Below are 15,856 nucleotides of genomic sequence, written 5' to 3'. Positions count from 1 at the left end.
AGTCCATTGATATGAACAGAAAATTAATTACATTTAACAACTATCAGCGCTAAAGTAACTTATAGTAAAAAGAAAAATCAATCAAAATAAGAGATAATACTTCATGGCAATTGTAGAGCAAACGCTAAATTACTTTCTTAATTATAACTGAATTGATTTTATATCATTTCATATTAAGTATACTAGTAAAAAAGAAAAAAGAAAAATCTAAGTTCTGAGACTACCAAAAACAAACTCAAGCCTATGTACTGCACACCATGGTCAAATGCACATTTACTTCTCCAGCAACTGTCTCCTCTTTCTATGGAATTCTACAATGAAATCATACTGTGGAACCATCTACCGAATCATGGGAGTGAGGAAAACTAAGTGTCAGAGAACATGTCAATTAAAGAGCATGGTTAGATTCAGTGCTACATACCCCACACATCGTTTTTGGAAGAACTCATAAAAGGGGAGAAAAGCTTCATACACAAGGCTTTAGGCAACATGTAATATTGGTGGTCATATTGAATTCTCACAGCATTAGCAAATGCTTTTCAATTTAGTGCCCTTACCAGATAAAAACATTCCTGTAATTTAAGGCAGGGAAGTACTATTTATGCAACCCAAAAGAAGGAGGGCTGTTAACTGATACAGGTAAAAATTTCCCCCCAATGATGACAATCAGCTAAATCACCTATTAGTTAGTTGTCGTTCACAAGCATCTTAAGTGACTTAGATAAAGAAGTGGTAATTACATGTGCTCTGTGATAGGACAGCCTAACTAACACATTTAAAATTAATCATAATTTATTAATGAAAAGAGACATTTAAATACCAAATATCAGCAATAAACTGGAAGCTGGTAGTAAAGAGATAGGAAGTTGCTGGCAGTGCAGGGTTAATCAGGAATCCAGTCAAATGTGGAATTAATGGGGTTAGATCATGTGACCTAGATGAACACCCATCTGCATTTCTATTCTTGATACCTTTACTTAAACCGCTTCATGGGTAAAAGTCAAGGTAGTTTTTGGAGTAAAAATAAAGTTCTTTGTTTAATCCTGTTTCCCAATTATTATTGTCTTAATGAAGTAAATATACTTTATTTTTGCTTGAGTCTTTTTTTCTTTAAACCTTACAGTTACAGTTGAAAATTCTTTTGTAGACCTGTTTAATAAAAAAACTTCCCTTCTTCTACAGAAGATAACACTATACTGAAGTGTCAATGGAAGGCCACTGTCACCAATTCAACACCAACAAAAGTCCCTGGGCTGGGGTGCAGTGGTGGGGAAAGACCTTATTCAGTTAAAACAGCTCAATTGTGACACGACCTGGCTGTGGAACAGCACAGCTATGAGATAGCTAAGTCGTGAAACAGTATGTAGAACAGCTCCAGCAAGGTGGTCCAGATGAGAAGTGTCACCATTCTGCTCCAGTGAGAGCTCAGCGCCATAGTTGCAGCTCAGCTCAGGTGTTGCAGCTCCAACCAGGGATAAGCGTATTCAATGGAAACTGAAAGTGTGCTTCATTGAGGCACAGGTGAAGCTGGCTTCTAAGTAGAGAAGAGTTCCCACCCCCAGTCCCTGATTGGGCCACTCTCAAGCAAATGAGGATTCAAATCTTCACTGATTGGCTGGTTCAAATAGCTGACTGATCCAAATGGAGCCACTGATTGGTTGAAGATGCAAATAAGTATATAGCATTGCAGCCCCAACTGGCCAGGGCAAGTCTTTAGCCCATTGGTTGATTTATGACCCTCAATTCAAACAGCAGCAGCACAATGCAGGAGGCTTGGCAACTCAGTGCAGCTTTTCCCTGAAGCACAGAGAGCATGAGCAGCTCCTCTTTAGCAATGACTACTATACTCTGTTTACAAATTTTTGCCCAGTTAGCTACCAGGAGTCCTTAACAGGCACTTAACATTCTCAAGGTCAATAGAAGTACACATGTGCTAGTCCCATTCACATAGTTTTTTGTGTGTGTTTTTTTAATTCTAACCATAGGATATGTTTATTGATTTTAGAGAGAGAGGAAGGGCGTGAGAGAGAACCATGGATTGGTTGCCTCCCATCCATCTGCATCCCAACAAGAGATGGAACCACTAACCTTTTTGGTATACAAGACAATGCTCCAATCAACTGAGCCTCTTGGCCGGGACTCATTCACATTTTTTTTTTTTTTTTTACTACATATAGGGTGTGGCAAAAATAGGTTTATAGGTTTTCATATAGAAAATAATAAATACTTAATAAATAATAATAGCAGAATAAGCTCTGTGTTTCACATACAAATGTAAACCTACTTTTGCCCTACCTTGTAATTTGTACCACAAACAATGTATCATATAGTTTGTGTTTTAAAAACATGTTCCAGTTCTCATTTTAATAAGGCTCAAAAATCAAAAAGGTTAGCTCTAACCACTGTGGCTCAGTTGATTGAGCTTCATCCCAGGCACAAAAAGGTTGCTGGTTAGATTCCTGGACAATATTTCTCTCTCACATCATTGTTTCTCTCTCTACCTCTCCTTTCCTATCTCTCTAAAGTCAATAAAAACATATTTTAAAAAACAACTTAAAAAATCAAGAAAGTTGAGAATTCTAACCTTTAATTTCTGAAGGACTGTACATATTTTTCTCTTGATGGAATCTTTCAATTTGAGTCTTAAAAGTATGGTATTAAAAAGTCTTATTGTTACATTCTTCTCTCGTGTAATGCCTTGAAACATAAAGTCATCTTGCATATTTCACTGTTCTAATATTTTGGAACAGCATTTTAATGTCAATTTTATTAATAGTGATACTGAGATAGCCAATGCTGAAGTTTGCGGGCTATTTGTGATTTAAGACTGCTTCTACTAAAGAATGCCCCCACATTAATCTCAACTATAATTCCTTCTCTAACTTCCACAAACACCAGACTTCATTCTGGCTATCTGAAAAACAAAACAAAACAAAACAAAACAAAACAAAAACAATGCAAGACTTAGAAATCCTAGAGTCCAGGTACTGAATTCTTTGGGCCCCACTTTCCCCATATGGTTTAAAATTGATATTAAGAGCCTGTTGTACTTGAAAACAAACAAATAAAAAATACCTACAACACACTATAATGAAAACATTATTATAGAATGAAGAGTTGTTTTTTGTTCTCCCTGTTTTGGGGCAGTTAATGTATATCACTTTGTACAGAATTGTGTATACATGAATAAACACAGTCCATCAAGTATATATATTAAAAGCCTTCAGTTTTATTGGAGGTAGATGAAAATTTAAAAATATAAATTTAAATTCTTTTATTCTTTTACCAGTTATGTAGCCATGATTTAATTATGTTTTCCAGATCTAATTGAATAAGTAGAAGTCCCTAGTTGGAAATACATTTTTTTTAAATGAAAACAAATCTAATTTCTCAAAGGGTATTTGAGAATAAAATAATTCTAAAACTTCTTTGAAAAATTGATAGACATGAATAGCAAAAATGCCACTCAGATGAGAACAGAAAATAAAGCATATTACTACACAACAAGCATTAAAATTGTGTGATACAAAAGTAGAAATACAGAGAGCTAGAACAAAGTGGAAAGCCAAGAAGTAGATATATATACTGTATGTGTTCTCATTTTTGGTAAAAAGTTTATTCAAAAGGGAGGTGGGTGTAGGGTGGGGAAGGATTATAATAAACTAGAGGCCTGGTGCATGAATTCATGCACCAGTAGGTTCCCTCGACCTGGCCTGCTGGATTGGGCTGAAACAGGCTCTCCGACTTCCCCCAAGGGGTCCCAGATTGCGAGAGGGTGCAGGCCAGGCTGAGGGACACCACCGGTGCACAATCGGGGCCAGGAAGGAACATGGGAGGTTGGTCAGCCGGGGAGAGATTGCAGGAGGGCTTCATGGCATGTTTGGCCTGTCTCGCTCAGTCCCGATCGGCTGAACCAAACCAGCAAGGTAACCTACTGGTTGGAGCATCTGTCCCCTGGTGGTCAGTGCACATCATAGGAAGTGGTTGAGTGGCCTTACATATCATTAACATATTACACTTTGATTGGCGGAATGGATGATCAGATGACCGGACACTTAGCATATTAGGCTTTTATTATATAGGACGGTATACCAATGTCGGGGAAATTCAATTAGATCTATACGCTAAATATCAGTGAATCCCAGATGCATTAAATAATGAAACATTTCAAAATGAAATCCTTGAAAACATAATTAAATCATGGATAATAACAGAAAAAAGAATAAAATGTTTACTAGTTCCATAGCAGCTTTTTAAATTATCAAAGAAATCCCAAAGAAAACAGTCAAGTAAAGCAAATAGAAAGTAGATTTAAAGAATAACAAAGTTATATTTAAATAGAAACCATACTATTGAGAAAATAGCTAAATCAAAATGAAAAAGTGGTTATAAAGAGATATAAGGTTACATGGAACACCCATTCAAGTTAATCTGGGAAAAAAATATGATTTATTTCCCATAATTCTGGTAGGCAATAGTGAAACTGTTCTGCTCATGTGTTAACAATGATATTAAAAACCAGCACAACCTCTTGTAAAACCCTGTAACAATAAACACAGCCATCATAACAACATCCCCTCCCTCTGACCTGAGGGACATGAAGCCAGTATAGTAATCTCTACTGGACAAATAAACACATCTCCAATCTCTCGTCATGACCCCTGTATCACCCTTAGTGCCTAGAGGAACAGCAGCAGAATCTCCACCTGAGGTCCTCAGACAACAGACATGTGGTCTGGCTGGCATCTCAATCTAGTTACATAATTCACTGGTGGGGCCATCTGTCAACTGTGTACCCTCCAATTACCCATGTTTTCTGCACTAGGGTCTGTGTTCCCAAGCAGGGCTGCTACAAAAGAGCCCTATATGGTGACTGCTTGTCTACCAGCCAATTATGGTAACTCTATGGGCTCACAGCAGAAACAGCCTCTCACCATGACTAATACAAGAACCAGTCTCTCCAACCCATATGGCCAGGGCCCTTGGACAGGTTGCAAGAAAGCAGGAAACAGTGCTTTGATAATGATCACTGGGTTCTCACTGTGTCCTGGGTTTGGGTTGTTCACCTACTATGCTGACCTCTGACCTTCCTGGCCAGCACCAGGGCACTCGAGATGTTTCCCAAGCTCAACTTACTTTAAGACTAAAAACTACTAAGAGTAAAATACAGATGAAGAGATCGATGGATGGGTGGAAGATGTGGAGATGGGTACATAGGTGAGTACTCCATCAGTTGCTTTTAGAATGTCTTTGATGGACTCCATGTACCTCTTATAAAAGAATGATTGTCCTGGTCCATGGTATGTGTCCTTTGTTTCTGAGATAACTCCTTGCAACTGCTTTCTGTTTATGATTTGGCTAACACCAATAAACTACATGCTTTCCAGACCCCATCTGTCCAAATCTTTTGTCACAACAGGTATATAACCATAAAAAACTATAATTATAAACACTATCTATAATAATAAAAGTGTAATATGCTAATTAGACCAAATGTCCTTCTGGAAGCCGGGGCTGCAGCCACGGGATAGAGGGAGCCGCCGTGGCTGCAAGGGAGGGATCCAGGCAGCTGCCCCCAGCTGTGAGGGAGGATCCAGGCAGCCCCCTCAGCTGCCACAGCTGCGAAGGCTTACTCTTACACGAATTTTGTGCATCGGGCCTCTAGTATATAATATACAAAAAAGGGCTTAACATATAATATCAGTGTCTTTCTTTTCCTCTCGTGTAAGTCAGTCCAAAAGCCATTAGGCAGGGCTGAGCAAAGTGGGCATCAGCATGAAAATGATAGGCATGTGGCATGGGGTGAGGAAGATTTCTGCACTAAGACAAGGGTGAGTATGCCAACATGGGTGTCAAAGCCTCAGCAGGAAGAGGAGGGACCATGCATGAAGAGGAGGAAGTAGAGACAGAGTAATGGTTGCATAATGGGAGGCAGGTTTGTCACTGTAAGAAAGGGAGCTACAAATAACAAAAAGGAGAAAACTAGAATAAACTCTAAGGTATTGGGTTGAAATTAGAGGTGTTGGTGTGAATTACTGGTTACTGATATAGTAAAAAGTATTTCAACATACCAATATAAATAGAAATGTAGTTGTAAATGTACACACACACACACACACACACACACACACACACACTTTCCTTAACTCTGTTAATTGACAGGACCTAATGCCCAGATCTTGGTTTCTAAATCCTATTCTCCACTAAAAAAAAAGCCAGGATCCTTGGAGAATTCACTGATTCCAGGAAAATATAAGATGAACCTGAGACGTGTTCACAATGGGACAAGCCAAAACGAAAGAGAAACTAGCTTAAAAGGAACTCCCCTTTGCCAAAACTGGGACAATTTGAGTTTTAAAGTACATAATGACAGAAATAAACCAAAACCTACCAAATAAAATAACAAGCCATATGCCCCTGTGGATTTAAATTAATACATGAATAAATAAATGGCAAAAGAGAGAGTTCTTTCTTAAAGTAAAAAGCCAACTTTTTTAAAAATAGGGGTTTTTTTATTTATAAAAATAAATGTTTTACATTAAAAAGAGAATAAATGTAGAAGAAGGAAAATGACCATTCAGCAACCATTAGAATCAAAATTAAATCAGACAAAAAGGAAAACTCAATGGATTCTAAAACCAGAGGGTGAAAGTATAAGAATGAAACATTTATGATCTCAAAGTACCTTCCCAATATCCTTATTAATAAAAGAGAAAAGAGTAACTTAATGTGTACAATTCTATAATACAGCATCTACATATTGCATTGTATGTTTACTCTCAAAGTCAAATCTCTTTCCATCATCATATATTTGACCCTTTTTACTACCTCCCCCCAACCTCCCTTTTCTGCTGGTAGTCAACATACTGTTGTCTGTGACTATGAGTTTCTCTTTGTTTGTTTCATTTGTTGTTTTCAGTTTTGTATCAAAAATGAAAGAGAGAGAGAGAGAGAAGAGAGAGAGAGAGAGAGAGAGAGAGAGAGAGAGAGAGAGAGAGAGAAACTTCACATTGAAGAAGCCTAGCAAGCTCCACTTTAATCAAATGCTAACAGGAATGGCAACAGATACCCTGTAATGGGATGCAATAAAAATACAGCATCATTTCTCCAATATTTCTGTCAAAATGTATGATATTAGTCATGAGGAAGCATCAGATAAATATTACATTTATGTGGTGGAACATTCTGTAACATATCTGACGTGTAGTTTTTTAAAATTGTCGAAGTCATAAAAGTCAAGAAAAGACAAAGGATATCTTCCGGAACAAAGAGACTAGAGAGACATGGCAGCCAAATGTAACAGGATGCAGGACTGAATAGTGGGCCCATAATGGACATCGGTGGGACAGATGGCAGAGGAGGGCTGAGAACCAGATGGTAGAAATATCTCAGTGTCAGCTTCCTTTGAATGGTTGGATTGTTGTTACATATAAGATGCCATTGTTTAAAGGAGATACGCACTGAGTGTTCAGGGGTGATGGGGCAGCTTGTTAGCAATTTATTTTCAAGTGCTTCTAAAATAAAAAGTTATTTGTACTAGTCTCAAAATTTTTCTATAATACTTGAAATTATTTCAAAAGGAAAAAAGATATGATACCCGATCCTTTATGTTATAATTATAATTTTTCATTTAAAAATATAAATAAAGTAATAAAATTATTAAAAGAAGCCATTGTGTTAAGGTAATTTTTAACTTAAAACAATCTGTTAAAGTCATATTTCCATTACAGCAGTAACTTCTAAGACAACTACATACATGTTCCTGTTTAATTCAATAAGACAATGGTACTATAAATAAATCCTTCGACAAAATGAGAGAAAAACAGCATAATGAAGCAGTCTTCACTCTTTATACTCTTATCATCAGTAAATAATTCTAAGATGCACACGTTCCCCCCTTACAGAGCCATCTTGTTTTCTAGTAAACATATATATAAAAAACTCTGAAAACCCAAACCCAAATACCTTGATTTAGGTGTGTGGCCTCCATGATCTGCACACCATTCACAGAGCACTGAGACCCACTTAGGGGTATCAGCGTCACGGTCCCCCCGGCATTTTCAAAGATACAGTGCTCACTCTCCAAATCCAGACCGTGAAGAACTAAGTTGGAAAAACAGAGAAATGCTTCTTTGGTATCTAGAACAATGATTCTCAAACTTTATTAATTTTGCCATATTGAATGTGTTTTCTTTTTTATGTAAATACTGTGAAGTGAACATTTATGTTTAGTGAGGAAGCTGAATTTCAGTTCATGGCATGAACTGATAGAACTGAAGGTATCCCTTTAATGTTACCTTAAAGGGTCTGAATATCACCTGTATAAGAAATACATTCTGGGATGTTTATTTACTTCATCTTCAGAAAAAAGATAATTGAGTAACTTGTCTTAACAGAACACCTTTGAGCCACTCTGTTTGATGCTGAATAAATTTATTTCGTTTGTCAACCAAAGTTCACAGTAAAATGGAGGGAACACAGGGGCTCCAATGCTCAAGAACTTATTGTGACCTCCCTATTATTACAGATCCCATGTTCCAGGAGCAGAAATCAAAGATGAAGTTGGCATGACACGGATCTTGGGAGGCCCCAGGAAGTCTCCAGAAGCTGTACTGGGATGCACACTGCCACAGCCTGTGACAACCCTGAGAGAACTTGACCTCACAGACCTCTCATCGCAGAGCATGTGGCAGCTACGCTTTCCCTAATCACACATGGCCATCCTGAGTTATTCTTGTTTAATGAATGGCCAGGCATGGATGTGAATGCCTGTCAAATAACCCTACATGATTTTAGGCACAGAACTTCACCAGCCGCTCAGGACAGGCGAAGTATCTCCCATTGTTCTCCACAGAATTGCACTTCTCTGCTCACAGAAAACACGTGTTGTTCTTACCACTCACCATCATGTAAAACAACCTCAAAGGTCAAACACATCATTTAACGATTGGAAGAAGAGGCCTGATGCCTAGTTCTACTCAAAAACTATTGATCCTAAGGACTTCTGGGAATTGGTTTTCTGCTCTCTCAGTTTCACAGCAAACAGTAAATACACGTAGGAATTTCTAGGGTTGGCTTGATTAACAACTTACACTGGTAGAAAACCAAGTTCATTGCCAGCAATTCTAAAAACAGCTGCGAAGATACAATTCTTTCCTGCCGACCCCACCTGGCCACACACACATATACACACCACCATCACTGACATGATTTCCCAAAGTTACGCTTGTAAAGCCTGGCACGTCCGCAGCATCACAAGGAAACCCAGGGAGCCGTGCCTCCATATGTGTGTATGCTGCATGTGTGTGTATTCTACTTCCCATTATCATCTTTGTGCAGGTACATGTCTATATCCTTCCCAGTAAGGGGCTTTATATCCTTTACCTGTGCCTGTTGACACATTTCCATCAATCAGTATCCCACTGTGACAAGAGTAGAGTGATTTAAATAACTATACTCTTGAAAGCTATGACAAAGTATAGAATACATGGAGGGTGAGGGGGAAGAATTCATAGTTTCATTTTATTCACTAAATTAATTCTTCTGTTTTATTAATTTGAATTCCACATTATAGAAATACACATACTGATCTATATCAAATTTTTAAAAGATTCCCTTTTATAATTACTTCATGTCTGTCATTCAAAAGAAAGTTCTCCATTAAATGATTTTTAAAATCATTAGCACCCTGGCTGGGTGGTTCAATTGGTTGGAGCTGCATCCCATGCACCAAAAGTTCAATCCCTGGTCAGGGTATATACAGAAGGCAACCGATTAATGTTTCTTGCTCACATCGATGTTTCAAATCTATTTTTTTTTAAATCCTTGGCTGAGGATTAAAAAAGAAAACTCACTGGTAAAAGAAAATTGATGAAGATTCTTACCAATATCTTGTTCTGTTGAAGCATCTTCTCTACCAACATAAGTCTGACCTTCCTGGGAAGAAGAGACAAGTAAAATTTATTAGTAAGGACATGAGAAGCCGTCTGTTTCTTCATTTTTCATTTAAACCCTAATGACCTGATAAGCAATGTCCCGGGGAAGGCCACAGCCTCAGAGCTATGAGAGTTCACTGAGGCTCTGAAACCATGCTCTGAAGGTTGTCAGGAAGATGACAGTAGAACTCCTGGGGCTTACTGTCCAACAGTGGGTAGGCTCCTATCTTGGCCTGTATCATAATCTGCCCAGGACAGTCATCTCAGTGATGTTGCTGATCCTTGCTGGAGAGTTTCTCCTCCAGTGAAGAGGGTTTCTTTATGTCTAAAAGTTTATGGGAGCCCACAAAGCACAACGCAATACCATTTTCATTTAAAGCCAAGGATCAGAGAGAGGTTAGAAAAGTCAAGGGTACAGAGGCAACCACTAACACGGATGTGGAAATTCTGCTCTCTTGACATGGATAGCCTGTTCAGGACCAGGTCCAATAATGTAGTCAGGAGACACACCTTTAAAATTAAAATGATGGCCCAGAAAACATATAGCCAATCCCGGTTCCAAATACTTGTGACTTTTCTTCCCTAGTTTCTATGCCTTTTTGTTCCTTACCTGTCTTTGCTAATTCTACACATTTAGCTTTAGAACTCCATAAAAATGGGAACTTCTACTACCACAGAACCCCAAGGAACTATGGGAAATCCCCAAAAGGACTCAAGGATTTGTTGCATATTCTTTAATGTAATAGCTGTGTTCAGGGACACAGAGTATTATAACAAACCTTGCTGGTGTATAAAGGAAAATGGGAAAACAAAATTAGAATGTTCCACTCAGGCAGTTTTACCTTCAAGTGATATAAGATAATTCCAGTACTCAGAAGGTCATCATCAATGCCAATCAAATGGGGCAGTTCGGAATCCAAAACAACTCCAATACCTTCTTTCCTAAGGGCTAGAGTTTGTTCCTGAAATTAGAAGTGAAATAAAACATTGTTGAGGAAAGAGAACATCTTTTTAGTTTTCTTTTTTTTTTTTTAGGTGTTCTCTAGAGCAGCGGTCGCCAACCTTTCGGACCTCCTGGACCACTAGTGGTCCGCGGACCACTGGTTGACCAGCACTGCTCTAGAGTGTTAAAATTTTTTATTTCTCATCAAAAACACTGTAAGAAAAATGGACCTTAAACATTATCTTGCATTCCTGGCATATGACAGGCAAAGTAAACTTGAAACATAAAAGCTCAATTAAAATGAATTAAACTTATTGCCTAATTTATACAACCTCTTTGAAATCTTGCCTTCTTTAGGAAAGGTTCTACAACTACCCGACTACAAAGGAATCTTTCTCCCTCTTTAAAACCTTTATTTCATCGAATATCTAAATGTTTCCTAATTTTCTGGCTCTTCTCTCCAGTTACTATGGATAACCTGTGTATGTTCCTAAGATGAGGCCTTTCCTGTGCAATTAGTTGCCCCGGCACCACACACACCTCTGTCTTCTGCATCATCTTCTCCTATCTATGGATCATTCCTACATACTCACAAATCTGTGATGGATCTCCCACCATCCACCACCACCACCACCATCACTTTCCTTGGCCCTGTATCTCTGCCCAGCTGTCACCAATTTCTCTCTTGCCCTTTAGAAAAAAATCACCTACAAAGAGATCCCTACACTTAGTTCTTCAATTCCTCCCCTCCTGCTCTCCACTAAACCCATTCCATGGAGTCTTTCATCCTTGGATGTATAATATCTATGGTCATCCCTTGGTGATCTCTTCTTGTCTCTTGACTTTACCTGCAATCTACATGCTAATGACTCTCACATCTAAATCTCTTGGCAGACCTCTCATGCAACAGACCTGCCTACTTCAATATACCTGTGAGGATACCAAATAGGCAACTCAGACTTAATGCATTAAAAAACCCACCCTTCTTGGGTGGGGTCAATGGGAAAAAAAGGGGGGACATATGTAATACTTTCAACAATAAAGATTTTTAAAATAAATAAAAACCTACCCTTGTTTCCTCCTGCCTCCCAAACCTGCACATTATCCCTTCTCAGTGAATGCCAACCTTCCTTACAGTTACTTGGACCCAAAATCATGGCTCTATTTTGTTCCTTTCTTTCTCTTAACACTACATACTTAGTATTGACTCTGCCATCAAAATATGCCCCCAATAATGTAATGTGGAATGAATATGCTATACTTATATAAAGCTACCCATATTAATCTTAGTAAATCCTAAACCAAGCTTGTTACTCTAACCTAATTTTTCTCTCAAAACTAGAGCTTACATGTTAAAAGTTTTTTTTTTTGTTTGTTTGTTTGTTTTGTGTGTTTTTTTTAGTAGACTTCACAATCCAGCAGTTCATTTCCTGTGTGAACCTAAGGAGCAGCCTGACCTTTAAGGCCCTGGCTAATGCTGACTGCCCAGACACAGGAATTCATTAATTAAAAATAAAAACACATGACCAACTCAAGGACACTGACCATGAGAATCATATCAGGACCAGCAAGGACACTGCCTGCATGTCCATAGCTCCTCCCCTGGTCTTTTTGTTCTGCTTTCCCTCTCCCTCCTTATAAAAAACCTCCACCTGCACTGAGATCTTAAGATTGTTTTTTGAGGACTGGGGAAAGTCCCTCATCTTCTTGAGATCCCGGCACTTGAATAAACCTCTTTCCTTTTACCAGCACTGGTCTCATGAGTTTGGTTTTCCTTATGACAGTCAATAGAATCCACATTTCAGTTATAATCCGATAGCATCAAGACACCAGTGCCACTCTTTTCCCTGGCCCCAACCATAACATCTTTTAACTGTATCACACTGCAATGATCAAGGATACTACCACTCAAGCCCCAGCCATGTTTCATACTCTACTTGACAGCCAGAGGGATATTAGGGCAGGCCATTCTTATGCTCAGATCCTTTATGTGGCCTCCCATTTCACTGAGATAACAGCCAAAGTCTTTGTATCCTTCTACAAAGTACTATATGATAACATGCCTTGCTAACCTCCTGCTCTCATCTCCTGCCACTCTCCCCCTTGCTCAAGCCTCTCTAGGTACCCTCAGCTCCTTGCTGTCCTCAAACTTGCCAGCCTTACCCCACTTCAGGGCCTGGTCATTGCTTTTCCATTTTTCCTTCTGCTTTTGTAGTTGCTGTTGTCTTCTCACATTATCTATTCCTTCTCTTCTCCTACAGCAGGGATTCTCTAGCTCAGCACGATTGACGTTTTGGACCAGATGATTCATCATTATAGGGAGATATTTTGTGTATTGTAGAATGTTTAGTAGCATCCCTAGCCTATACCCACTAGATATCAGTAACACACTCTCTTTCCCCCGAGGTTGTGAAACCAAAAATATCTCCAGACACTAGCAAATGTCTAGGGGAAAACACCAGCCCTAGTTTAGAAGAATTCCCTATATACATATATAGGCCCTCACTTCCTCAGGTCTCTGCTCAAAAGCCACCTTCCCCTATTGCCCCACACAAGAGAGTAATCATCAACCTCCCTTATCCTGAACTATTTCTCTCCTTAGCAGTTATCACTATATAATATTATATACAAGTACATTACATAAATACTATAAACCAGTGCCTAATTTCATGTCTGGCTCATAGTAGCTCCTCAATCAACATTTGTCAAATGAATTAATATTTAAACTCTAATAGCTCCCACTCAAACTAGAGTGAGTTCAGAGAAATGCAGGGAGGAGGGTCAATGGCAGCCCCTCAAGGGAAGAGATTGGCAGGCCGGTGTCTGAACATCAGACCCATCTGACCCAAGATAAAAAAAAAAAAAAAAAACCTCTAAAATCAGGCTTCTGGCAAGTCTCAGGAAAAGCAGACAAATTCCAGAAGACTGAAGGTAAAAATTCCAGCCTTGAGACTGGGCTGGGCTGTGCTGAGTTCAAAATGAGTCACATCTATGATCATGACACTATGTTCTGATTGTAGGCACACAGGGAGCAACAGGGGAGCAAGTTCCAAGCTACATACTGAGGCTCCTGATCAGAGACCCTCCTCGTGAATCTCTTCCCCTCCCCTACCTCAACAATAAGACAGCATAACTAAGGCACAGCTCTGGAACGCCAGCACCCAGCAATGCCTAAAACATAATCGGCACTCCCTACATTCCTGGAATGGATAAATGTATTTTATGTCATTTAAATATAAAAATGATGTGCAAAATCTGCCATTCTCTAGGTGAAGGAATCAGGACTTCACAACTTTGCAGACAAGGCAGCTCCTAAAAGGTTCTGGGGAAGGGTGGTGGAAACAGAGAAGTCCTTCAGGCCTCCCCTTCTGCAGGCATTTGAGTCTCAAAGGTGCACACGCAGAGCTGGCGTCATGCAAGAGGGCAACAGAATGAAGTGGCAAAAAAAAAGATGGTTAAAAACAAAACATAAAAAGTACCACTTGAAAGAAAGCAATTTAATTTAACAACCATTACATAGATGCAGAGAAAATGGCCAATGCATAACTTAGATTCAAGAAAAGGAAATGAAGCTCTGACGCTGACCGGTTTGGCTCAGTGGATAGAGCATCGGCCTGCGGACTGAAGGGTCCCAGGTTCGATTCTGGTCAAGGGCATTTACCATGGTTGCGGGCACATCCCCAATAGGGGGTGTGCAGGAGGCAGCTGATCAATGTTTCTCTGTCATCAATGTTTCTAGCTCTCTATCCCTCTCCCTTCCTCTCTGTAAAAAGTCAATTATATATATATGAAATTAAGCGTGTCACTGATCTTCAATTACTCCTATCAGCTAGGCTCACATCCCGGGCTCAGACCTCAGGCTTTGAGGTCAGAACTGTAGTTATCTTGATTTGCTACACCAAGGCCCTTGCAAATCTTAGCTGAAATGAGCACTCTAAATAAAGCAACCCCTGCTCCTACTCTGGGATATTGTAGAATTCATGCTTTCCCTTCTTCCCATGGTTGAATTCCATGTAGAAATTTAAAAGTATGTGATTTTTTTTAAAAAGTATCTATTACAATGGAGAATTTAATCATATAGCTCCATTTCATAAAACAAAGTCCTCATTGGAAGGTCTGGTAGCTCAGAACTGTGACAGTACGGCATGCAGGGTAGGTAACAAACTGTTCCAGGTCTCTAGGTCCATGAGAAAAGAAGAGTGACTGTTCTCATAAATCCAGAGACATATGTACTTTCTGCATAAAAGTGTATAATAACACCCCCCCAAAAAAATAAGGCAATATTTAAAAATATAATAGCTCCCACTCACGCTAAAGAAATTGTTTTGGACTACATCCCAGTTTAATTTAATATTCTTTTTTTTTAACCACTGAAAAACAATCTTTTTCCTTCCCTGAAATAAGTCTCAGAGACTTTGAAAATCATAACTTGGAGCCATCAGGTCAAAAGTATTACCTGTTCCCATCAATTCCCAACACACTCACACACAAACACATACCAGCATGCATTCACACATACATCCATATATGGAATGGATAAAACCTGAATTAAGAGAAAGTTTCCCAGGATTGGGGGGGTGGGAGGGGCAGATGAATTTATGATTAATGCTATCCTAAAGCTCTAAGGCATTCAAGCTGCATTCACTACAGATATTATAAAAGTATCACCTCATAAAACTAAAAACAAGGGTTTAAATCATTGCTCAAGTGAAAAAGTGATTTCAGACAAAAATATCTATCACATATAAAATATTTATTGAGTGGCATCTACTGTGTACATAATTTATGAAACACCTTTTTGATAAGATGGAATATTTAAATAGTAGGGCTGATGATCCCTCCCCCAACTCCAAGCACACTGGGTCCCAAATAATGAAGGTGATAAAATATGTATAGCTGCACATATTTTGTATTGAAACAAATCTTTTGGCAACCAATATTTGCATTAAAAGGAAACTATGGCCTGACTAAGAGGGTC

At 38.9% G+C, this 15,856-nt stretch overlaps 1 protein-coding gene across 5 annotated transcripts in view; it reads right to left on the bottom strand.

Moving 5' to 3' along the window:
* Positions 1–15,856, bottom strand: part of KIF16B (kinesin family member 16B) — a 277,041-nt gene that overhangs the window by 127,721 nt on the left and 133,464 nt on the right. For all 5 annotated transcript variants that reach the window (XM_079784761.1, XM_079784762.1, XM_079784763.1 and 2 more), the window contains exons 13-15: positions 10,778–10,897; positions 9,885–9,936; positions 7,966–8,103 (exon numbers count right to left, since the gene is read on the bottom strand). In XM_079784761.1, coding sequence (XP_079640887.1) covers positions 7,966–8,103; positions 9,885–9,936; positions 10,778–10,897 — 310 coding nt within the window. The remainder of the gene's footprint in view (positions 1–7,965; positions 8,104–9,884; positions 9,937–10,777; positions 10,898–15,856) is intronic.

The sequence above is a fragment of the Cnephaeus nilssonii genome (assembly GCF_951640355.1).
Source record: "Cnephaeus nilssonii genome assembly, chromosome: 11".
NCBI classification, from domain to species: domain Eukaryota; kingdom Metazoa; phylum Chordata; class Mammalia; order Chiroptera; family Vespertilionidae; genus Cnephaeus; species Cnephaeus nilssonii.
Note: the sequence above shows the minus strand (reverse complement) of the source record. Positions and strands in the feature narration are given on the sequence as shown.